A 25147-nucleotide genomic window follows, 5' to 3' on the forward strand; every position below is an offset into this window, starting at 1 on the left:
CATTCATTCATTATCCATACCGCTTATCCTCACAAGGGTCGCGGGCGTGCTGGAGCCTATCCCAGCTGTCTTTGGGCAGTGGGCGGGGGACACCCTGAATTGGTTGCCAGCCAATCGCAGGGCACTCAAAGACAAACATCTGCACTCACAATCACACCTAGGGGCAATTTAGACAGTCCAATCAACTTACCATGCATGTTTTTGGAGTGTGGGGGGAAACCCACGCAGGCGCGGGGAGAGCATGCAAGCTCCACGCAGGGTGGCCGGAGCCGGGATTGAACCCACGACCTCTGAACTGTGAAACGGACGTGCTAACCAGTCGACCACCGTGCCGCCTCCTCCCTACATCACTCTCTAGGCAAACCATGAATATTAAAATACATTCAGTATATAAACATTATAAATCAAGTTTGTTTACATTTTCTCTATGTTCTGTTACAAGAAAGTGATATTTTTCTCAATTAAAAAAAAACAACAACCTTTTTTAGTGTGCATTTTAATTCACTTTAATTAAGAAATTTGATTTGATGTATGAGTAAATGTAGTTAGAAACTTGGTCACGGAACAAATTAAGTCTGTTCAGTCAAGGTTACCACTGTATGTTCATTCAGTTCAAAAGTCTTTACAGATACAAGCTGGTCGCTCAGAGTTTTTTTGTACTTTGTATTGGCTTTGTATTGGCCTACTTGTGTTTTTTAATGTATCCTTGAGTATAGTCAGAACTAACTGAAACACAGCAAGACATGGGGTCGATTGGTCTCTGTCTCTCTGTCTTTATCTCGCCCACCCCTTTTGTGGGAGTGTGTGTGTGCGTGCGTGCATGCGTGATCTTGCATGCTTTTGTGCGGACAGCTCTCAGCTGTGGAAGCAGGTTCACAGGCCGGTCAGAGCTGCCTTATTTCCTTTTAATTGAATTAAGATGTGCAAACAAGACCTCAGTAAGCACACGGTACCAATTACAGAAACAAACGAGGAAAAGACAAAAGCAAATTGAATATAAATAAGGCACACAAACTGAAATGCATAAAGGACTGCAAGTGTGCAATTGTCAGATATCATGCCATAAAAAAAATACTGCAAGGAGGCGGTGGTGTCTAAATCAACACTGCTGCCTCCCAATCATATTTTCTTTATTAGCTCTCTCGGATAAATATTGTTCAATTGTTTGGGACACTTTACTCCACTCCACAAGTTTATGATGTTTATAACAACTATATAGTAGGGATGTCACAATATTGGCAATATCGTGATATTGCGATATTAAAATTGAAACGATATATCGTCGCCGTCCTGTCATGAGCAATGTCATATGAGCAAATATGTTTAAAAGCCCAAGTTGTTTTACATTTGTTTAGTTACAGGCGGTTAGTTTATTAGTGCAGTTTAATTTGACGCCACCATCACTACCACTCCCAGGGCCTGGTCATTTGACCAGGAAGGGAGCAATGATAACCACAATAATAATAATAATAATAATACAATAACCACAAACTTTAACCTTCTATATCACCAAGCGTACCCACATAAAAAAAAAGATCACCACCCGGGCTAACCAGAAGCCATGGCGGACAGGGGACATACACAGGCTGTTGAAGACCAGAGACATTGTCTTTGGAGCTGGGAATGAATCCGGTCCGAGAACAGCAAGAGCCAACCTGTCCCGTGACAGCAGGAAAGCAAAACAAGACCACACCAAATGATAACCTCCCATTTCAAAAACAGCAGAGATTCACACAGTCTATGGCAGGGCAACCAGGCCATCACAAACCTATGAGAGCAATGCCTCTCTGCTGAACATTGTTTTTGCATATATTGCACTATTTTTTATACATGCAATATATTTTGTATATTTTATAGGATTCTGGTACATCTAATTTGGTTCTTTGCGGGAAGTCCCCTCCCACCCCATCGCCCCCCTCTCAATCCCCCTCAGCTTCATAAAAACGATCAGCCGTGATTGGTCGTTACCTGAGCCCTGAGCAGTTGTGATGTCATGTTCAGTCGAGAGAAGTGATTAAATGGCCGCCCACAGACATGGCTAAAAACGTGTGAATTAGCTATTTATCAGAATGTCTTGTTTCAATTTGTGGGCTTGCATAGAACATATTTTTGAAAAAAAAAAATGTTTGGATTGACTTCCCTTTTAACTTAACAATTGCTCGGCTTATCCCCCGACACACCCCTCCCTTCCTGGTCAGATGACACGACATGGGAGTTCTAGGTAGGTTTAAAATCAATGAGACTCCTGTTTAGACCCACGCTAGTCGCCAGATGAAGAGGAACATAACCCATTTGAGTTCATCCACAAATTGACTCACAATGTGTGCATGCATTAGCAAATAGATGCCTCAATATTAGGTGTAAGCATTGTAGGTCATTTATATACATTGAGGTTAATGCTAGCTGTACTATTTGAACTACATGTATAATTACAACCACAGCTGATTAGCATTGTGTAGAGACATTTACATGAGCAACTGCTCATGTTTATTTTATTTGTATTTGTATTTCGTGTTCTACAGAAAGCACACACACACGCACACACGCACATGCGCACGCACCCCCGCACACACACACCCACACACACACACACACACATACACACAAATTGAACAGATTATTGCTGACAATAACAAAACTATGTTCTAACCAGTAAAAGGTTCCATAAATCTCTCGAGCACATATTTATCACATCTTCGTCGGCCCGCTTCAGCCAAACACAGCAATGTGAACTACATAGACCATGATACACTGCTGATCCAACAGGAGTGCATGACCGTTAATGCTGTTATTATTTACAAAAATAGAATAATTGATGTTTTTTTTTCATATGAGCTCTTTTTATTCCACGCTATCGTGAGCTTTTATATATCGCCAACCTCCCCACAATATTGTGATAATGATGGTACCGTGAAGCTCATCCTGTGATATCGTATTGTGACATTTGGATATCGTGACATCGCTACTATATAGCTTAACTTTCTTTTTCAATCTAATGCTATTTTTACATTGTTGCATTGTTTTTTTCCATCCATCCATCCATTATCCAAACTGCTTCTCCTCATGAGGGGTGCTGGAGCCTATCCCAGCTGTCTGGCAGTAGGTGTGGTGCATTGTTTTAATTCGAATGCTATTTTTTTACAATGTTGCATTAGGCATTTCATGTAACAAAATGCTGAATAATAATAATAATAATAATGAGCTTTGTGGGGGTATCCAATTTTAGTGGTAGAAGTGCATGGTAGATACCAAGGCTTGAAATAAGTCGTTTCGCATTGCATTATGTGAGATAAAATGTGTACTTTGCGCCTCATCAAAACACATTGGATAGCAAAATAGAGAATAAACTGCTGAGGCAGTCCCAAAAAACCTCTGCTGGGCTGCATGCATGTGCGTCACTCACGTCTAGACAGGTCTTGGACAATGGAGGCTAATGACACCATTGGGAAGTACTGCACACGCGCAAAGACAAATGCTGCACACAACCGGTCCAGAGAAGCTCAGTGCTAGTTAGGCTGTACTACCTAGCTACCAGTCAGATACTGGTGCAGCTAAACATGTTATGGAGTCAGTAATCATCACTTTGGTGGTGGCGAATATGCTACAAGCAATTCCAATTGCTAAGCTAACCCAAGATTGACACGGCTAGCACATTTAACACCGCAATTAAGTGCTTGCGTGATTGACTATAATTTTCACAGACGTCTGGCTGGAACTCCATTAAAGCAAAGGATAGCCAGCTTTAAACTGCAAAATAGCTGGCTAATTAAAGCGGAAGTCAACCCAAACATATTTTGTTCAAGAATATGTTCCATGCAGGCTCACTAATTGAAACAGGGCGTTCTGATTCTTATTGCATTTACGGAATATTACGAAATCCACCTGTTTTTAGCCATCTCTATTTTGCTATTTTGTCACTTCTGTCGACTGAAAATGGCAACAGAGCTCAGGTAACGACCAATTACAGCTCACCTGTTTTCTGAAGCTAAGCTATGAGCCCTGAGCAACTGTGATGTAATTTTCAGTTGACAGAAATGATAAAAGGTCCGCCCCCTGAGATCGTTGAAAAGGGTGGATTTTGCCGCTTAACTCATATTCCACAAACGCAACATTAATCAGAATGCCGTGTTTCAACTAGTTGGCCTACATAGAACATATTCTTGAAAAATATGTTTGGGTTGCCTTTCTTTGATAAGCGGAAGGACTTTGGAGAGAAAATAAACTCGCTAAAATGACCCAGAAATGGAAATGAATTATGTTACGCTACACCACACCAGAAAAAGGCTGGATAGGAGCTCACGAAGACTGCCGGACTTGGGCACCCCTGTACTACGCCCTGTGTCAAACAGGAGGAGTGGCCTATAAGGTTCCAAATATATTCATATAGTATAAAAGAATAATGCTATTTGTTTTCACAATAATCCCGAAGTTTTGATTTTGACTTTTGAAGTTTCCACAATAAATGTTCTCAAAATAACATTGTAAGCATGTATATAGTCATTCATATAGATTTAGATCCTTCAATATATATATATAAATATACACATTTTAAGATGTTTCTATTTGTTTATAAGTCTTTAAATGACCTCGGCCCAGCATACCTCTCCGAGCTCCTCCATTCCTACGCACCTTCCCGGAGCCTCAGGTCTGCGGACCAGGTGCTGCTCGAGGTGCCGAGGACTAAGCGGAGCCTCAGAAGGGATTGAGCCTTCTCACTTACACACGGGCACTATTGACTGTTGCACGTAGGAGAGAAGGGTTGCGGCACAAAAGAGAGAGACAGAAACAAGCCAGAAAATAGCCAGAGCTTAAAGGTCCCCCCTTACACTGCGGTCTCCTGTTTGGGAACATTCTGGCTTTCCTTTTAAAATCGCCTATGGGGAAAGTTACCTGGATAAGTACCAAAGGTGTGTGCCAACATTGCTACATGAGATCAGCAGCTATGTTGCAGGTAGCACGTCTAACATGCATGGCATCATCCGACTGTGAATGTTTCTTAGACGAGGAAGCAAGCAGTCTTTTTAGCCCAAAACTAAAAAGCGTCTTCCACACACACGCCGTCAGATGTAGTTTAATTACAGTACACCTGCCTGCACTCTTCGTTTTCAGCTGCTCCTCAAGCTTGCCGTATGATGCATTCACGAACCTCGGAAACATCACAACTCAGCAACACACAAATCCGACCACAACACAGATAACCCAATTTGTTACAATATGCTGTTAAACATTCAAAGATTTCAATGCCTAAAAAGTGTATAACATTTCATGAAGACTTTACTGAAGTTACTGTATTTTTTTCATTATAAAAATAGTTTTAATTTAGTGAGCAATAATTGTAACTGTTATTGTATGTATTTTTTTTCCATTACAAAAAGTGTATATATGTACTGTAATGACAACTTGTCTTTAACTTTAATACTTAGATGTGTCATAGGCTGTTGCTGCTGAGTGTTTAAAGATGTCAGTGTCTTAATAATTTACAAAATTAAGAGATCTGTATTGTTAGTGTATTTTTTATTCTGGTGTAATTTCTTAGAATATCACCTGAATGGCTCACTTTTATTTTTTTCCTAAAAATGAACCGGTACCTTGTCATCTATTCAAAATAAAAACATTAAAAAAAAAAAAAAATCTGTTTTCTTTGTACCGAAAATGTACCGAACCGAAGTTTCCAAAAAAAACGAACCGAAATGTAGTTTAGCGTACCGTTACACCCTAGTATATAGTGTTTTGTGATAATTTGTTGCTTTCAGTTATTGCATTATAGCTATTTTGTTGTTTGTATGTAAAGTGCTTTGTTACAGCTGTAGCTGTTGTGAAATGTGGTGTATAAATAAGATTGTATTGTATCTCTCTCTCTCTCTCTCTCTCTCTCTCTCTCTCTCTCTCTCTCTCTCTCTCTCTCTCTCTCTCTCTCTCTCTCTCTCTCTCTCTCTCTCTCTCTCTCTCTCTATACATATATATATATATATATATATATATATATATATATATATACACATATATACGTATATATATACATATATATATATATATATATATATATATATATATATACATATATACGTATATATACATATATATATATATATATATATATATATATATATATATATATATATATATATATATATACATATATACGTATATATATATATATATATATATACATATATATATATATACATATGCATATATATACATATATACATATATATACATATATATATATATACATATATACGTATATATATACATATATATATATATATATATACGTATATATATATATATATATATACGTATATATATATATATATATATATATATATATATATATATATATATATATATATATATATATATATATATATATATATACGTATATATATATATATATATATATATATATATACGTATATATATATATATATATATATATATATATATATATATATATATATATATACGTATATATATATATATATATATATACATATATATATACGTATATATATATATATATATATATATATATATATATATATATATATATATATATATATATATATAGCTCAAATCTGAATGTATATAAGTACATTCACATTTGCCGGTTGCCTATGAAGCCCACTTGGTGAAAAACAGATTCATATTATATCTCAACAACTGAGTACTTGCACATTTTCTGCAGTTATCCTGAAACATGCATAAAGTGTTCAGAAACAAATCTCATAACAGTGTATGTAATCTTTTGTTTGTTTTTGACTGATGTGATGAAGATTAAACGTCTGGAGATAGATTGGGTCTGATCATGATCATGACAAGCTAGTGTGCTAAAGGCATGGCTTGCATGACATCTTCTGGGATGGGCCTGTTCAGTTTAATTGAAGATGTATCATGATGGCAGCAGCAAAATTAACTCATAAATGTACATCATGCAACAAAATAATTACCCAAAACATACTGCCAAACCAACAAAGGAAGTGGAAGGTTTTAGACTGGCAAAGGCAATCAGACTGGCAAAGGCAGTCTTCAGAGGTCAACCATAAAGAACATTGATACATAGAAACTAAAGGGATTAAGCCCCCAGATCAAACAACAACTGACGGAAGCTATAACGAAATCCTAGAAAAGTATCACAAAAGACTAAAGAAAGTGTTTGGGCTTTGTCAGTGGTTTATATGCTTGCTGTAGCTTTTGCAAGCAAAAAATTTACAACCACTGTAAAGTCTTATACATTTGAGTCTATTTCAAATCTTATGTGTTCCAATACATTCACTTAAAATATGGAGCTTGGTGCAAATGATGTTGACATTTTGTATCAGCTACAGATTGTGTAATTTTCTATTTTCCATAATGCGACTCATCAACATTTTGTCCTTTGAATCACATCATCTTCAGGCCTTGCTCTGAGCTGCCCATCTGATTGAAATGTCAACTTCCATGGCTAATATTTGATCTGGCAGCTTCAATCGGCATATGTCCCTTCTAATCACAGATTCAAAAAGAAAATGTGATAACACAAGTACACAAAGATACATGTCACCAGCAGACATTTGAAACTCTACTTTATATTCCTTGTCTGTCTTCTGCAGGTTATTCCTCAAAATGAAGCTCTTCTATTTCAATGATCATTTTGATATTTTGTCATTTATTTTTCATCATATTGTATTTATTATTTTCATCTTCACTGTATGGACCCGCCCCTGTCTCACTCACTCCCCTATCATTGTTTGCCATTGATTTGATGTGTGAGAGCGAGAGAAGAGGATGGGCAGCCAAGAGCAAGAGAAGATGACCAACTTTCTACATATGTACTAATGTTGTTCTGATACCACTTTTTGGCTCGGAAACCGATTCCGCTACCTGGCTGTGCAGTATCGGCCGATGCCGATACCTCACCATTTGAGAAAAATCCAAAATAAGCGCTTTTTTTTTAATTCTAAAGAATTGCACTCACTTGGATGAAAATTATTCATATTTAAATCATCACTTGTGAAGTATCTGTAATAACATATACACACAAAATACATATGAGGAATAAACAGCCTATTTTCATAGCTCTTTGTGCTTGTGAGAGTGAGACATAGGTTACATACTGTATTCACATGAATGTACATTTGTAATAAAGCAAGGTGCAGCATTTGTACTTCTAAAATACATTCAGTGATTCTAACCGACCCCTCAATGTGTGATGTCACCTTTGTATGCTGCCAGAGGGGCAAGCGGTCAAGTGAGTGTTTCTAAAAATGGTTAACACCTGTGCTGTTTATGGTTGCTCCAATTGGTCAACTAGAGATTTTATTTTGTGATACCAGCAGTGATTCAAATTAACCGGAGGCTAAAACGAAGTTGTTTGAAAGCAGACACGCACAATGGCTGTCAAATCTTCAACGTGACCACTTTACACCATCACAACATACAAGGTTATGATCTAATGACTTTATATCAGTTATTGTTTTCTTTTTACTTTTCATTCAAGATTTACTTCGCACTGCTGTTCAACATTAATCTGTTAATTATATAGGTATACAAATTTCATATACATTATAGAACATTTTGCTGAGTGATTTGTTGTATACAAACTCGTCTCTTTGTTCGCAGTTAGCAAGCTTGGGCAGCTCGAAAAGCTTCGACGGGTCATAAAGACGAGTTTATCTGGACACAAACCATTTCATGAAAGGTGTTTTACACCATTAAACTAATGCTCGATGTACTGTGTCAAACAAAAGCAACATACTTTGCTACGAGACAAAGATCCAGCCGACATGCCCCCAAAGTAATTGCAGGCTCTTGATAGCATCAAAGTCCCCCCCAAGCAACTGCCTCCAATGTGGCGATGTATGTCCTTATAGCGACCTTTTTCACCAAACTAGACATAAGTAGACCGATGACCGATAACGCTAATAATGGATAAGGCTTCTACTCGTATTTTCCTTCCGCATGCGGCTCTCAAATATGCGTGCTGCATTCAAATAATGATACCAGTATCGATAACCGGCATCTGCGTTTTATTTGTTAGTACCGGCCGATCCGATACCAGCGTTTTAATGCGGTATCGGGATACCACCCGATACCAGTATCGGTATCGGAACAACACTAATATGTACCAATTTGTCCAACATGTGTTGGTTTAAAATATTAAGCAGAAGGGAGGATACCACGGGCAATTCATGTTGTTGCAGTTAGACTGTTGAGTTTTGATTGAGATTGAGTGTCGAATCAGATGGCCTGCTCTTTATGTTCCAAATATTTAGTTTTGTCTTCAGCAACCAGTTGATTATATAAAAAACAAATATTCCCATTTTCTTTTTTAACTTAAACTGATTTAAGTGTGAGGTAGGCACTCATGTTGTGGCACGCAGCCAGATGTATGCATAGCTTCTTTGTTAGCACAATTAATGCCTAAATCCTACAACCACATCATGTGATGTAAAACCCTAGCCAACAAAATTCAGCTCAACTCAGCTTTATTTCTCGAGGACTTTAACAACAACTGCAAAGTGATGTACATTAAAAAAACATAAACAACTTTAAATGTATCTTGAGTTTGGTCTATTTGTTGCTGAAGGATCTAACCATTTGTGGACGATAAGCTTAGATGGAGCCTATCTCAAATATTCTCCATTCTAAGCTTGATTACTAACACTTATTATTGATACGCTATAACAACAATAACCAAACTTGAACCACCACTGTAGCAGATGTTATATTCAAAATAAAGTCTTGTTAAAATATAATGGAAGTAAATTCATATGTATTTTTTTTTAAGCCACAAAACATCACAAAAATTTAATCATGGCAATTGCAATACTGTTTTAAACAGTATATGGTCACCCACCTTTCCATGAGCGATCACCTATCGGTGGGGAGGGGTTTGAGATTCCCAATGATCCTAGGAGCTAAGTTGTCTGGGGCTTTAAGCCCCTGGCAGGGTCACCCATGGCAAACAGGTCCAACGTGAGGGACCAGACCAAAGATGGCTCAGATATCCCTTATGATGAATAATAAACATGGATCCAGTTTTCCCTTGACCGGACACGGGTTACCGGGGCCTCCCTCTGGAGCCAGGCCTGGAGGTGGAACTCGAAGGCAAGCACCTGGTGGCCAGGCCTGCACTCATGGGGCCCTCCCGGGCTCAGCCCAAAAGGGCAATGCAAGTCTCCCTTCCCATGGCCTCACCGCCTGTGGGAGGGGCCAAAGCGGATGGATGAGATGGATGAGATATGCCCAGAGTTCCAAAATGCTCTGAAGGCTATGGGGGTGTCCTGCTCGACACGCCTCTGCAGCTTCGCATGGATATTGGGGACAGTGCCTCTGGATTGGCGGAGCAGGGTAGTGGTTGCCTTTTTTAAGAAGTGGGACCTGAGGGTATGTTCAAACTATAGGAGATCACACTCCTCAGCCTCCCTGGTAAGGTCCATTCAGGGGTGCTGGAGAGTAGGGTCAGTCAGGAAGATGTTTCTCAGATTCAGGAGGAGCAGTGTGGTTTCCGTCCTGCCCTTCGAACAGTGGACCAGCTATACACCCTCGGCAACGTACTCGAGGGTGCATGGGAGTTCACGCAACCAGTCTAGATGTGAATGAGATGTGACTTGGACAAGGCTTTTGACCGGATCCTGTGGAGGGTGCTCCGGGAGTATGGAGTATCAGACGCTCTAGTACGGGCTAGTATTGATCTGACACTATACAACTGGTGTCAGAGTTTGGTCCACGTTGCTGGCAATAAGTCAGATTCATATACAGTGAGGGTTGGACTCAGCCAAGACTGCCCTTTGTCACAGATTCTATTCATAACTGTTATGGACTGAATTTCTAGGCGTAGCCGATGTGTTGAAGACGTCCAGTTTGGTGGTCTCAGTATTACATCTCTGCTTGTTGCAGATTATGTGGTACTTTTGGCTTCTTCAAATCACGATCTTCAGATCTCACTGGAGTGGTTCACAGCCGATTGTGAAGCGGTTGGGATGAAAATGATCACCTCTTATTCCAAGACCACGGTCCTAAATCAGAAAACGGTGGAGTGTTCTCTCCAGGTCAGGGATGAGATCCTGCCCCAAGCAGAGGAGTTCAAGAATCTTGGGGTCTTGTTCACGAGTGACGGGAGGATGGAGCGTGAGATCGACAAGCGGATCGATGCAGCGTTTGCAGTGATGCGGACTCTGTATCGGTGTTCGTGGTGAAGAGGTAGCTGAGCCAGTAGGTGAAGCTGTAGATTTACCAGTCGATCTACGTTCCTGCTAGGGCTGCACGATGTTGGAAAAAAACGGGTTTGCGATATATATTGCGATGTTAAAATTAGAATTTTCACCAGATGATTTGAATAGATTTGTTTGGGAATAATTTGGTTAACTCACCATGACATCATTATATTCATATAATATTGTTTAATCCAGATTAAGGGGGTTCATCTGTGAATAATGATTGCTGTATATAAAAGGGATCACAGCGGTCATGTCTCAACATAATAGATTTAACATTGTATTTCACACTTCAATGTAAACAGCAGCAAAATATTAAACATATTTCTCTAAAGCAGCAGCAGAGTTATAAACACCTTTCAACTAAACTATAAAATATTAAAAAAGTAAAAAGCAGGTGTACGAGCGCCTGAGTTGTTTACAAAAATATAACATTAAGATAAAAAAAACCGTGAAACTGCAGCAAAGTTGTAAACAAATTAGAACAAAAATATTAAAACTTAAAGAGCAGGTGCATTATTCCCCTGAGTTGTTCACAAAAATATAACAATAACTAAAATGGTCTGTAAAACATATTGCATCCGTGATTTGTCGGTGCTGTTTGGATTTATTGTCATAAGGAGTTATGCTGGCGAAAGCATCTGTAATTGTTTTTCGAGTAGATGAAGTTTCACCTCGGGTCCCACTTTGAACTGCTCATACAGGGGCTTGTGACGGTGATTGCACCAACAACGGTGAGGCACTGTTGGCAAGGATGTTTTGTTGTTCTGAATCTTCCTTTTTATAGCCGAAATACTTTCATATGTTGGATGTTGACTTTCTTTTGGGGACTAAATCCACTGCTGCTTATGCCGCTGTCGTCTCCTCCATGAGTGTTTTCACGGCGGACAGCAGTTTCTGTGAGAGTGGAGGGGGAGGGGCCGGTGGCTGATTGGTAGGAAGCAGGGGGTGAGCGAGGCTGTGTAAGAGCACGGAGTAGCTTGCTGCTTTTATGAAGCAAAACAAAAGTTTGCGTGTTCTAAGAAAAAAAAAAAAGTTAAAACATCTCACGTTCTACGATGTGACGATCGCGCATGCACACATCGCAATCGCGATGTTCAAAAGACACATCGTGCAGGCTTAGTTTCTACCCTCGCCTATGGTCATTAGCTATGGATTGTGACTGAAAGAATAAGATCCCGGATACAAGCGGCTGAAATGAGTTTCCTCTGCAGGGTGTCCGAACTCTCCTTTAGCGATAAGGTGAGACTCTCGGTCAAACTTAAGGGGCTCAGAGTCAAGCCGCTGCTCCTTCCCATTGACAGGAGTCAGATGAGGTGGCTTGGGCATCTTGTTAGGATGCCACCTGGTGAGGTGTTATGGACATGTCCTACTGGGAGGACGCCCTGAGGACGACTCAGGACGCGCTGGAGATACTATGTCTCCTGGCTGGCCTGGGAACTCCTTGGGATCCCTCCAGAGGAGAGGGAAGTCTGGGCTTTCCTGCTTAAGCTGCTGTCCCTGCAAGCCGACTTCCAATAAGCGGAAGAGAATGGCTTTTTACCCAGTAAGAGTTTGTTTGTCTCAAGGTGAGCAAAACACAGCTATAATAGCTATAATAACTTCATACACAGGTTAGAATGTATTGCTGCATCACAGTTTTGATTTGATTATGATTAGGAAGTAGGGATGGGACAAGACAAAAATCCCACGAGACGAGATGTCTCATGAGATTGAGTCTGCGAGAACGAGACGAGATTTTTGCTAAATTTCCTATATAAAAAAATACCTAATGTAATTTTTTTAGTTTTCAAAATGTTTTTTGTCGAACAGACTGCAAGAAAATTAATCATCTAGCTCTAAAGTGCAAATGCAAACAGGAGTCACTTTCGAAATGCGCTATATAAATAAAATTGTATTGTATTGTAGAGTTCAACTTGTTTATCAGTCGATCTTCAACAAGAGGAATGTGCGTCTGTGTCAAAATTTCTGCAATTCGTCATAGTTCTGGGCTCCTCAGAGCTGCAGATACGGCACCCCGCTGCTCTAGATCGCGAGCCATCATGTCCAAGAGTTGTTCTAGCGCATGATTACGTCCATAATTAGTTTGTGCGCGGGCAGCTCGAGCTGTCTTTATTTAGACGTCAAAAGTGCTGCTGCTGTTGAGCATCGGTGAAAAAAAGAAGCTATACGCTTGACACGTCTGAACAAACATGATACGCGTCCAACTTTGGACCAGCTGCACTAGCGTTGCGTTCATTGCCTGCACGATAATCACTTAATGTGTGGCTCAAAGCCAGCCTCACGTATCGCCACATCCATGTTGCGAGCTTTGTCGGTCACAACAGCAACTCCGTGATTTGGCCTCGGAAGTTGCCATTCGGTGACAGCTCCTTTTAAGACGTCTGCTATATTCACCCAGACTCCAAAACATCGTCAAAAGAAAATAGATCTCATGCTGTGCAGGGACGAGAAATCTCGTGGTGTTAGAATCCCGCGAGATCTCGTAGCACGAGATCTCGTCCCTTACCTAGTAGGAAGGCATCATTTTTTTTTTTTTAATTCTATTCTGATGTATCTTGATGCATATCGAACATATAGATTTTATTGATGGACTCGGAGTTATCCTGAGACATGATAGACATTTGAATTACAGTAGAATCATATGAATAACATTACTTACATAATGTTCCACTTTGCTTATTACGGAGTTGCTCACACAAAGAACCTCAACACACTCAACAGCATTTGGCCTTTAGGCAGAGAATAAAGCATGTATTATACATAGAGCTCAGTGTGAGATGGTAAGGATGATCACATTAAGGAGGAATTGCACTCATGCATGCAGAATGTCAGACTTTATTGTGGGTGTGTGTGTGCGTGGCGCGGGGGGGTGTTTGTTTGAGACGCACCTGTTTATCCACTGTCTTCTGTGTTCAAAAAATGTGCAAAATAGATTAAATTGACCAACAAATACTTTTAATTACAACTATTCACATTGAATCATTCCAACTCACTGCTGTACTCATCTCAAAAGGTGAGTGTCATCACTAAGCACGCGGGTGGGCAATTAATTTAGCAAAGGGGCCACATTAGAAACTGGAAAGCATACTGAGGTCCAAGCCAACATGCTAACCCCGACTCTGTTGCATATTATTTTTAATGTATTTATAAAAAGCATATTGTCTTGTTTCAATAAATTGCTATGTGTGTAGATATGTTAGAATTAGGAAATAGAAAATTTTAAACAAAATTATAAGTTGTCATTATAATTACATCTTTACAAGTAAAAAATGCCAACGTTAATTTTGTCCACCAACTGCCAATTCATATGTACCATTCCTAGTCAGGACTAGGGATAACGATTCACGATTCCGATTCTTAAATTTAAAAAAAAAAAAAAAAGGAGTTATTTTTGGACAAATCACATGAATTTTTCTGTTCTGTAATTTCATGAACTTTTTCCTATTTGTGAACTTTACCGTGGATTACTCAAAGGGGTGTTTTTAAACAGTATAATATATATTTTTTGTATGATTATTTAGTATTATTTTTCACAAGAGCTTTATTTTTTATAAGTTCAAAACAATACAATAATGCGGCAGTTACTGAAAGCATGCTACTGAACACCAATTGATTGGCTAAACTTGTCTTGCTTTAGACATAAAATATATATGACAAACACAATTCTGCATTTTAAAGGAAGCAAGAAAAGTCTAATCTAATCTAAGCAGTCTATGTAACCATAAGATGTATCTGTATGTACAGTATTTATGTATATGCTGAGCTGCGTATGCTATAAGATAAATATTAGCTGGATATGTGCATTTGTTTGTTGAACTTGTTGGCTCAATGTTGCCATTAGACGTACTTAGCCGATTCTGACTTTTGGGTCATAAGATGATCGCGTCAGTCCTATGGCTAGCCGTTGGCCCAATGAGCCAACCGGGCCGGCCCGGGCAGGATCACCGACCCCGTGGTGTCCCAATTGTTATCTGGCCAGAGGATTTGCAACAATGCAAGGATCAGCATAAAGACACCAGCTCTCCTGCGTCTACCAAATTAAAATGCATGCCTGTCTCTATTTAAGGCCCTGCAAAACTCCCCCTCGCACTCTTGAAAACTCTCTCTTGAAAAGCACTCTCTTGAACAACCTCTCTTTTGAAACTCCGCTCCTGAAAACTCCTCTCTGTTGGAAGCCCTTGAAAGGAGACTTTTTGAAACTACTTGCCACTCCCTAAAACTTGGCTTTCCAACTCTTTTCGCCAATCAGCCGCTTTTTGACCCGTCCCGGGTTCCTGAACGTCTTTTCCTTTTTGTGATGCTTCCCTTTTTGTTTTGTTTTTATTTTGTATTGAGGGTCGCCCCGCAGTCCGAGATCAACCGTGGTTTTCGTGTCAATCTTCATTTTTTGGGCCCCGATCCGGCTGGTTCTAGCGCCCACCGGCTTAGACAGAAAACCGCGCGTCTGCACCAAAAACAGGTGTGCCACTCCCCAAACAGTGGCCATAGTGTGTGTACCGGCAAAGCCGATCTGCTATTGCGACCAGTGTCCCGGCACCCGGAACAGGTAGCCCGACTTGGTCTTAACCACGCCGCATGCTGAGCCGCAGAACCTCCGGGGCCTTTCCAATTATTTTTCTTTGGTTGAACTATTAATTTTTGGACTTGTCAAGTCAATGCTCTGAGAATAGAAATCCTGTACCATTTACTTGTACACCAACAAAACACACGTCAAGTCAAGTCAAATGTATTTATATAGCTCTTAATAATAAATTTTAAAAAACACACCTGTCAGACATTACAATACGATTGGTGGGTTCAAACAAATTGTTCTGTTTTATCAGTCAGTCAGTATATCTAGATTAGATCTAGTTGTATGTACAGTATATGGAAATAAAATGTAAAAGACAAATCTATCAATCACAATTTAAGGCAAAAAAGAAAGGTCTTGGCCTTACTGTTTAATATTTTTGGAGGGGAGTAACAAAAACTTACTTCTTTTTAAGTTGAATTTATTGAAGATAAAGTGTGTAGCAGATTTCCCCTAACAATGTTTTGCTAGACTCCACATTGAACAACTTTAGTGTTCTGCTTTGTTGAAAACAGCAAATGCACTTTGATGCTCGGGTCACTTTTCACCACATTCTAATTGTAATCATTATTTTCACCTAAATAAGCTCCAAATTTATAAAGTTGCAATGTTATCCTCTTTTTGGGAACATTGGTTGTTCTGACAGTCCTGAAAACAAAAACAAAAAAGATAAAAGACCTCTACAGTATGTTACATACATTCACCGTAACCTTGTCTGTGTTTGTGTCTGGTGCTTAGTCTCGCAAAATTATACTTCTGCCATAATAAAGTATTACCCTGTAATTTCAGTCTCATTAAATGTGTTTTTTTTTTTTTTTGGTGTATGTATGCTTGACATATGAGGTGAAACTTTGAGATTGGCTGCACAAAGGGTATGTCCCTAGCGCTGTGTGTGTTTGCGTGTGTGGGGGTGTGCGCGCATGTGTGTATACAAACTTTGAAGCATTTTGTGCCTGTAATAGGAACATGAATTTTGTCTTGCATGCAGCGTAATGAGGCAAGTGTTTGTATGTGTAACAATGCATATGAGCCTGCCTGATAAGGAGAAATGTGTGTGTGATGTTCCCTAGTTATATTTCTAAATGTGTGGCACCAGCGAGCTGTGACAAAGCTCACTTTGAAAAGCAGGCATCTTTGGCTGCAGGCTGTGTTGGCCTCACCTACAGCGTCCCTAACCTGCTGAATGTTACATGATGCTTGGACATCTCATGCATAGTGCATTAGCACAAACATGCCATTGAATGATATACATACTGCATTGGCACCTGAATTCGCCTTCACTCACAAGCTGATAATCTATTTTTCATCAGCACATGCTGTGCAATGTCTGTTTTGAGGACAGTAAAAATGAAGATGGTTTGTGGCAGCGCTCTTTTTTGTTTTAATAAAAGTCCCGTATTCGTCTGTTTGTTGGACCTGCTATTCTTTTTTTTTTCTATTCCGCTTTTGTGTCTGGATTTGTGTTTAATTTATAACTCAAGGCTGTATGTCTTAGCTATATTAGCATATTATACATCTTACATTTCTGATTGCTTTTAGAGAGTGTTGCATTTTCCCATCTTGACTCTTCTGATGTCCTCTGAGTTGGGTACAAGAGAACATTTCTGCTGCATGCCTTTGTTTTAAATGTTGAATAACTTAGTCAGGCACTGTTTTTCTGCTCATCGCCTGACACACAAACCCAAACCAATTCCAAATTACAATTCCAAATTGCTGCTTCCCTGTTGGCCACCATCTCACCAGTGTAAACAAAATCTTCAGCGAAGATGTGCTCTGAAGTATCGAAGCCACTAAGAAAGAAAAAAAACATCCCCACCCTAGAACTTGATTACTCACCCAGCTCTACTTTGAATAAATATATATGACAAATAAACAGCTTGAAGTGAGAACACTTTGTATTTGATCATCATCATCATCATCATTTTGACATATGGAGAACTGTTAGCTATCTGCTGAAATAAACACTCTACATTCAGATAGGGCAGAATACAAACTGTATATGGGAGAAAACAAAACATGCCAACCTTTATGTAGGAAATAAACAAGTGGAAACAGCACAAAGTAACATGAACCAAAAATATGGTTGTGTCACAAGAAAATATGCACACAATATGCAATTTCTTTCTGATAATATGTGCAGATTTGATTTAAAAATGTGAACCACTTCAACATTAATTTAAATACCTAGATAGACCAAACCGACGTCGGAGGTTGTGAAGCGTCGTGGCATCTGAATGTGCCGTCTGATTGGTGTAGTGGCCACTGTCGTAATGTCATAACTCGTCAGTAAGCGTCTTGGGGGCGTTTACGCATGTTGAATCAACGTCGCCAGTCGTGATATTGGGTCACTCTGATTGGCTGTTAAGGCTTAGATAGATCAAAAAGACGCTGGCCAACAGTGACAGACGCTTACCCCCTGTGACGTCCGGCCGGCTGTCGGCATATCACGCTGGAGGAATACACCGCAACGACAGACAGTGACACTGACCATTAAAGTACCTTCTGCGCATGCATAAGGTGTAATACCCTTCCATACCATCGGCGGCGGTAGTCACTATTTATCATTGTTAGAAGAATCCAACCGAAAAGATGTTGGCCGGGGGCAGATTATAAAAACGTAAACAATGCATTCTGATGAGGCCTTGAGGGGAATATCTCAACTGTTTTCATTTTTTTTTTTTTTTGCCCTCTGAGCTATAAAACTTCCTGTGTGCATGCTGCATGAGCTACTTTCTGACACCACAGACCAGTACCAGACCGCACAGAGAGACTGATCTTGTGGGGCATGAGCCTCATTGTACAGCTTCATTGTACTTGTATGTAGAGTATGAAAAAAGTAAGATTGTTGAGCGTCACAGTTAATCTCGCGTCGCTATCTTTAGCTAGTCTGATCACCGCTAGCCCTCAGGGATTAATACCAGCAGCAGCAGAAATCATGGGACCAGCAGTGAGAAAGAAGAGCAAGAAAGTGCGAGAAAGGTGAAACTTGACAAAATCTTAGTTTGTCTAATATTGCACAAACAACAATTGTGTGCCAACAATAATTGTATTCATCATCAAAGTTGTAGGATACTCAGTTGTAAGATGACTTTTGTGTTGCTTTCCGACACTTTGGTGTAACTAACACTAGTCGGAGTACTATCTGCTATTCAACGAGCTTGTGAAAATATTTGACCAAACTTGAGATTGATAGCACAGTCAAAACATGCAAACCTATTCTCAAATCCAATGAAATGACAAGTGAAACACTAACAAAATGGTCAATATTGGCCGGACGTTTCCTTGTCTGATTTCCTGGATGAAACTGAAGACACTCACAAAAATGAAGTTACTCCTCATGTTATTGATGAGACGTCAGGGTCGCCGCTTGGAATGCCTGCCGCCGCTCCTTGTCTTTTGAGATCCAAGATGTTAACGTCATAAAAGGTGAAAAAACATTATGTATAAAAAAATAAAGCAGATATTTGTTCTCCTTACTTTTCTTGCACTTTAAGTGACCGAAGAGCAGCAAGCTTTATAATTGGTATCATTATTTATATATATATATATATATATATATATATATATATATATACACAATTAATTAGTTAAAAAAATGTAATCGCTTGACAGCACTATAATAATAATAATTATATATATATGGGCCATTCTACTGAATTGGTTCAAATTCAGTTAGAAAACGTGTGAAATGTATATTTTATTTCAGAAAAACTTTTATTGTATTCATGTTGCACCATATCTAAGGGGCACAAATATAGTAAAAGTACAGCCAATTTTCAAATAGTATTTTCTCGCTTTTCCCAACTATCTTGCCTGTCCCTAAAATGTGTCACTCCCGAAACACACAATTACAGAAGAATAAAAATAATTATTCTAGCCGATCATTTTTTTTTTCATTCACCCCTCTACAGAGTATTTTTATACATTAATATACATGGTTTTGACATAAAAATCAATCTAAATGAATTTTTGATACAATTTAATATTCGTTTTCCCAAAATAAATGTTATTTTTCGTTGTAAAATGTAGAAAGTTGATCATATTGACTTCAAAAGTCATCATTGATTAAAACAAACATACCCTTAAACAATCATTATCAAAAATTGTTGGTTGATAATCCAATACTTTTTATTTTTGTTGAAACATCAGTTTTTTGACAGTTTCGGTTTTATTTTGACAGTATATATATATATATATATATATATATATATATATATATATATATATATATGTATATGTATGTATAAGATAAGATAAGATAAGAATGCCTTTATTGATCCCACAGTGGGGAAATTTTCATTGTTACAGTAGCAAAGATATAGGTCACACAGGGGCGGCGGCATAATGTGGCCATTAATGTATAACATTGACGGCAAACATTTAGAATCAAACCTATGTAGATATACGCAGTAACATGTGTATATACACATGTGTATACACACCAACCTACATCTACATAAAAAATATGAGGAACACTCATTTCGGCCTGTACATAGTACAGAGGAAAAAATACTCTAAGTGACAGTGCTGCAGTGCTGTAGTGAAATGTAAGGAACAGCATTGGATAAAAATAAAATGGGCGGCACGGTAGTCGACTGGTCAGCACGTCTGCCTCACAGTCAGTTCAGAGGTTGTGGGTTTGATCCCGGCTCCGGCCTCCCTGTGTGGGTTTTCTCCGGGTACTCCGGTTTCCTCCCACATTCCAAAAACATGCATGATAAGTTGGTTGGACTCTCTAAATTGCCCCTAAGTGTGATTGTGAGTGCAGATGTTTGTTTCTGTGTGACCTGCGATTGGCTGGCAACCAATTCAGGGTGTCCCCTGCCTACTGCCCAAAGACAGCAGGGATAGGCTCCAGCACGCCCCGCGACCCTTGTGAGGATAAGCGGTATAGGTAATGGATGGATGGCTATGTGTAAGTGTGGTGAACACTTACATGACTGCAGCCAAAGTATTTTGTGAGTTTACAACTAAAATAGATAAATAAACCATCTTTCATATTTCATGCCTTTATATTGGCATACATCTAATCTATAATATTAATTTTTAAAACGTATACTCAAGAAGAGGATCATGTAAAAATAGCTAATTCTATCACAGTAGCAATATTGGGGGGATCACAATCACGTTTTCCTAAATTGTTCAGCCTGAGTGTAAACAATAAAAGACTATCAGTAGTGCTGTATATGTGATGTGTATAACAAAGGAACACCAAAAAAGGAAAAAAAAAACCACTTTATTTGTATGTTGGAAATTGTAGCTCAGGCCAGTATCTGATGTTAATTTTCTTCTAAACTGACAATACTTTTACACACACTTTAGTGGTCACAATAAATGATCATTGCAGTTGTGCTGTCAATACGGCTGCTCTGGGTTAACATGACCTACTGTAATTGCTAATGTGCTGACAGCACTTGGGCACAGCCTTTTGCAATTTCTTTCAAAGTAGGGTCTCCTAAATAAGAAACATTCCTCTCATCCTGCTTCCCAAGTTTTGCTCAGAGACAGGAGTTACAGGGTCAGTAGCTGGTCAATTGATGAATGAAAAAAAGGTTCTCCGCTCGCCAAAAACACATTGGTGGGGTGTGGGGGTATGGAGTGCTTGTGCCCCTGAAAAGCCAACAGCTGGGATGTGTTGGAAGTTGCCTGGAGGCTTGCGAGTCACACTTTCCCAGACCATATGGGGGAGGTTAGGCTGAAGCTAACCCCATGCCTTTCCTCTTCACATCCTAAACTTCCCATTAAGCAGGGTCTGGAGAATGTGGAGGAAGAAAGCATGACCGTCCAGTATTTACCAGACCCAACCCCAAGCCCACACACCCATCCCTACCCTTCATCTGTGTCCTAATCAAATAAAGCAGGAAGCTTCTGAGACAGAGGGGTGTTTATTGATAGTTTATTCAGCTTTGACATTCCCACTCCTGTCTTCGTGGTTTATTTCTCTAACCACCAGTTTTGACAATGTCAAAATGGTGTTGCCACTGCATTTTTAAACTGAATGCTTGAAAACAAAAGACAATAACTTCATTATGTTTGTTTGACTTCTCAGGAAGTATATTTTCTCTTAAATTGAGGTTTTGGGAAATGACATTGCACAAAGAAGACTGTGTTGAGAATTTAGTTCAGTATCTAGTGTTGAGCACTAGCCGTGTTACTAGTTTATCTACAGTTCTCTGTAGTGTGGTCGTAACGTCACTGCTTTGCATTTCCTCAGGCAATTCTGAACCTTAAATGCACATCTTCCTTTCAACGTCACGTATTTATCCTGCTGCTGACTGCCTTAGATGGTGGATGAAACGATGTCCACAAATTGTCTGATAATGCTGCCTAGTACGATGTTAAGCATGCAGCTGGAGACGGGGCAGACGTGTAAATCTCCTGAATCCCCATGGGCTTAACAAATTCAAGTTTCTTTTTCACAAACAAGATTTTCTTGTGTATTTTTTTTATTTTATTAGAAATTAATGTAAAGCAGGAGTCTCAAACTTAAAATATGTCTATGCTACTGGAGATAGAGTATGGGTGTGTCTGGGCCGCATAAAGTATTCCACAAAAACGGGGTGTAGGTAGAACAGTCGACATTATTGATTCCGTATAAACCCAAAGAATTCTAAAAAAAAAAAAAAAAAGGCAAAAAAAAAAAAAATACCGATAAACACTAAAAACTGGTGGAAAATGGGGGACATTTTTTTTGTCTGAAAACATTTGATATTTTATTTTTAGGCAATATCGCCCAGCCCTTTAACTGTTACAGTTACTTGGTACATTTCAAAGCATGTCTTCTTGAGTAATTTGTGATTTCTTGAGCACCGCAACTTTCACTGTGCATTCAAGACATGTTGGGGTGCCTCCTTTGCTCAACAAAAAAAAAAAAATATTTCTCCTGTATTATATATTGGCTGTTCTTGTCACCAACCTGCCTCTTCATGGCAGGTTTTGAAATAGACATGACTGGGACTACCGCGGTACCAGGATATATTTTCCTTTCACTTGGTCACTTCAGAATTATGTTACGCCAAAAGCTATTATGGTCTGAGCTATGGTAGCCCATAAGTGATTAAAAAAAGAAACAAAAAATATACAAGGCAACAATATGGCAAAAAATGTGGGGGCCACACAAAGGATTGTTAATATAGGGCACCACAAAATATCATCATGCGGATTGCAAATGGCCCTGGGATGTTGTTGTTTGAGACTTCTGATATAAAGCATTAAACGTACTTAATGATTCAGACTTCGGTGCGGTCGGTGCGGTGCCAAGCGGAGCTTCGTAGCCGATCGCTAGAGGCAGCGAAGGCAGGAGTTGTTTTAGAGGAGCGGCCGCGGGGACGGGACCTGCAGACGCTCAACTCTGTCAACTGACTTGTGCCGCGCACTGGACACCAGTCGAGTTAGTTGCCGCACGCCCGGGCCATGAGTCTGGTTGCGGCGACAGGCTGTGCACACACACGTTTCCTAATGATCCATCTTCATTCATGCTTCTTCCACTTGGCTAAGTAGGAGTCAAAATTAATACTGACATAAATACATTTTATTTTACTGCACAACCCTGCATGTAAACCAGGGGTAGAAATCATTTCACCAAGAACAGAAAACCATAACCATAAAGCTGTATTTGCTAATAGATAAAAATACATAAAATAGTAGACTCTAACAAAGATTGTAGATTTCTGTTTTCTAGGCAACCAACTGAATGTAATACTAGCGTAGCACTATTGATATTTAATCCCACTTGAGACAAAGTATTAATAGGACATTTGTGGTGATAGTAATAATTCTGACACACAGCTGTTGTATTTGTGACACGCGTCAGTGATGTGTCGTCATCTTTAGCAGATGCCTCCATCAAATGTCGACATTGACAAGTCATCGTGCCATTACTTTAAACATTTCTACCCCCTCCCTCCTCAGTGGAATTTGTGGTGGGAAGTGCTAGCATGTGAACAGAGGAGTGAAGACCTACCTAGAGAAATGAGACGAGCCCATAGTCAATGTAGTCCGCTCAAAGCAACCCCAGTGTATGTTCATACCCGCCAACAAACAGCGAGACTCGTCTTTCTGTCAGTCATCAGCAAAACAACAGTCCGTCAGTGACAGACTGAAGCCTTGCCTACATGTACCCGGTTGTTTTAGCCTGCGGTTAGCCCTATCATCCACAAGTCCACGGATGTTTTTTCATTGAAAATGTAAAACTCCGGCCACAATGGAGGTTTGCGGATATCTCCAGACCCGCGTTTGGCCGTGGACAGTTAGACCCGGAGATTTACGTCGTCTATATGCGACAAAAATGCTCTGATGTCGCTTGCGTGTTTTCAAGAGAGTCAACATGGATGCATGGAGCACGGAGCTGCATTAGTTATAGCCATTCTCGAGGCGCTTTTTGCTTACTTATTTGTCCGCAACCAACTACTGCTTCTCGTTGAAAGGTTTAAAAGCAGTTCTGACCTCCTCTCTTCCTCACAAACGAGCCTGACGCTGCATGTTTTTGGTTTCGTAGAAGTGACATCAAAGGACTGAAGTTCCTTATGAATGGTCGGTATTTGGCTCACTACTGCCGCCTACAGGCTTGGCATGCTTGTAAATGCGTTTGAAAACACACTTCTGTGGTGTACTGTAGTTGCATTTTTAACAAACGAGCATGTGTATTCCAACACGGAGTGGGGGAGAAATATTTGTTGTTTAAAAAAAGCCCGGCTACGTGTAGACAAAGCCTGAGAAGGTCGTCTGTACTGACAATTCTGGTGAGAGACAAAAACCCACTTCCGTTGGTGCTTAGTCCATCTGTGTTTTTTTTTTTCTTTTCTTTCCCGCAATTCGTCATCAAAACGGGCATGCATCAGTGTCGGATTAACTGACCTTCCTTCAGTCCTGATGAAATGCCCACCTCTGATTCTCTGTTTATTTCATGCATTTCATGCTGTTTATCTTATCCCCTGCTTTGTAAAATATCCAGACACTTTCTCACGTCACAATAACATACCATTATGTAGCAGCATTACGAAAAAATAAAGAAAAGAAAAAGTAAGCAAAGTATGCTAGTGGAGTTAATCCTGTCGCCTCTCAGTAAGTATCAGACGTTTTGCTGGTGTCTTGCATGATATCATAAGCCATTTGACTGTGGAGGTTTTGGTATGAAGCAATGTAAAAAGAATATTTTACACTGATGTCCCTGTGAAGACCTGGTGTTTGGATTGTGCTATGTTGAGCCAACATTGAAACAATAGATTATCTCTTGCCACCACGTAGGCACTTTTTTTTTTCAATGGTCCTTTTGTTGGAGGTCATTTAAAGGTGACAGCTTGATCTCCCCTCAAGGCATCTGTGTGTAAGAGTGTGCACACTTGCTACTGCTCTGATATATCCCTCATGAGAT

At 39.5% G+C, this 25147-nt stretch overlaps 1 protein-coding gene across 6 annotated transcripts in view; it reads left to right on the top strand.

Moving 5' to 3' along the window:
* bcas3 (BCAS3 microtubule associated cell migration factor) overlaps positions 1-25147 on the top strand; it is a 482251-nt gene that overhangs the window by 299380 nt on the left and 157724 nt on the right. Inside the window, exon 24 of one of the 6 annotated variants that reach the window (XM_086034861.1) lies at positions 7596-9938. The exons of the other annotated variants lie outside the window; for them this stretch is intronic. Within the exon in view, the coding sequence (XP_085890987.1) occupies positions 7596-7612 (17 nt within the window). The 3' untranslated portion in view covers positions 7613-9938. Of the gene's footprint in view, positions 1-7595; positions 9939-25147 lie in introns of those variants that run through there. 6 annotated transcript variants of the gene reach the window in all.

Source organism: Filicampus tigris, chromosome 7, assembly GCF_054856515.1.
Source record: "Filicampus tigris isolate MCC_2025a chromosome 7, RoL_Ftig_1.0, whole genome shotgun sequence".
NCBI lineage: Eukaryota > Metazoa > Chordata > Actinopteri > Syngnathiformes > Syngnathidae > Filicampus > Filicampus tigris.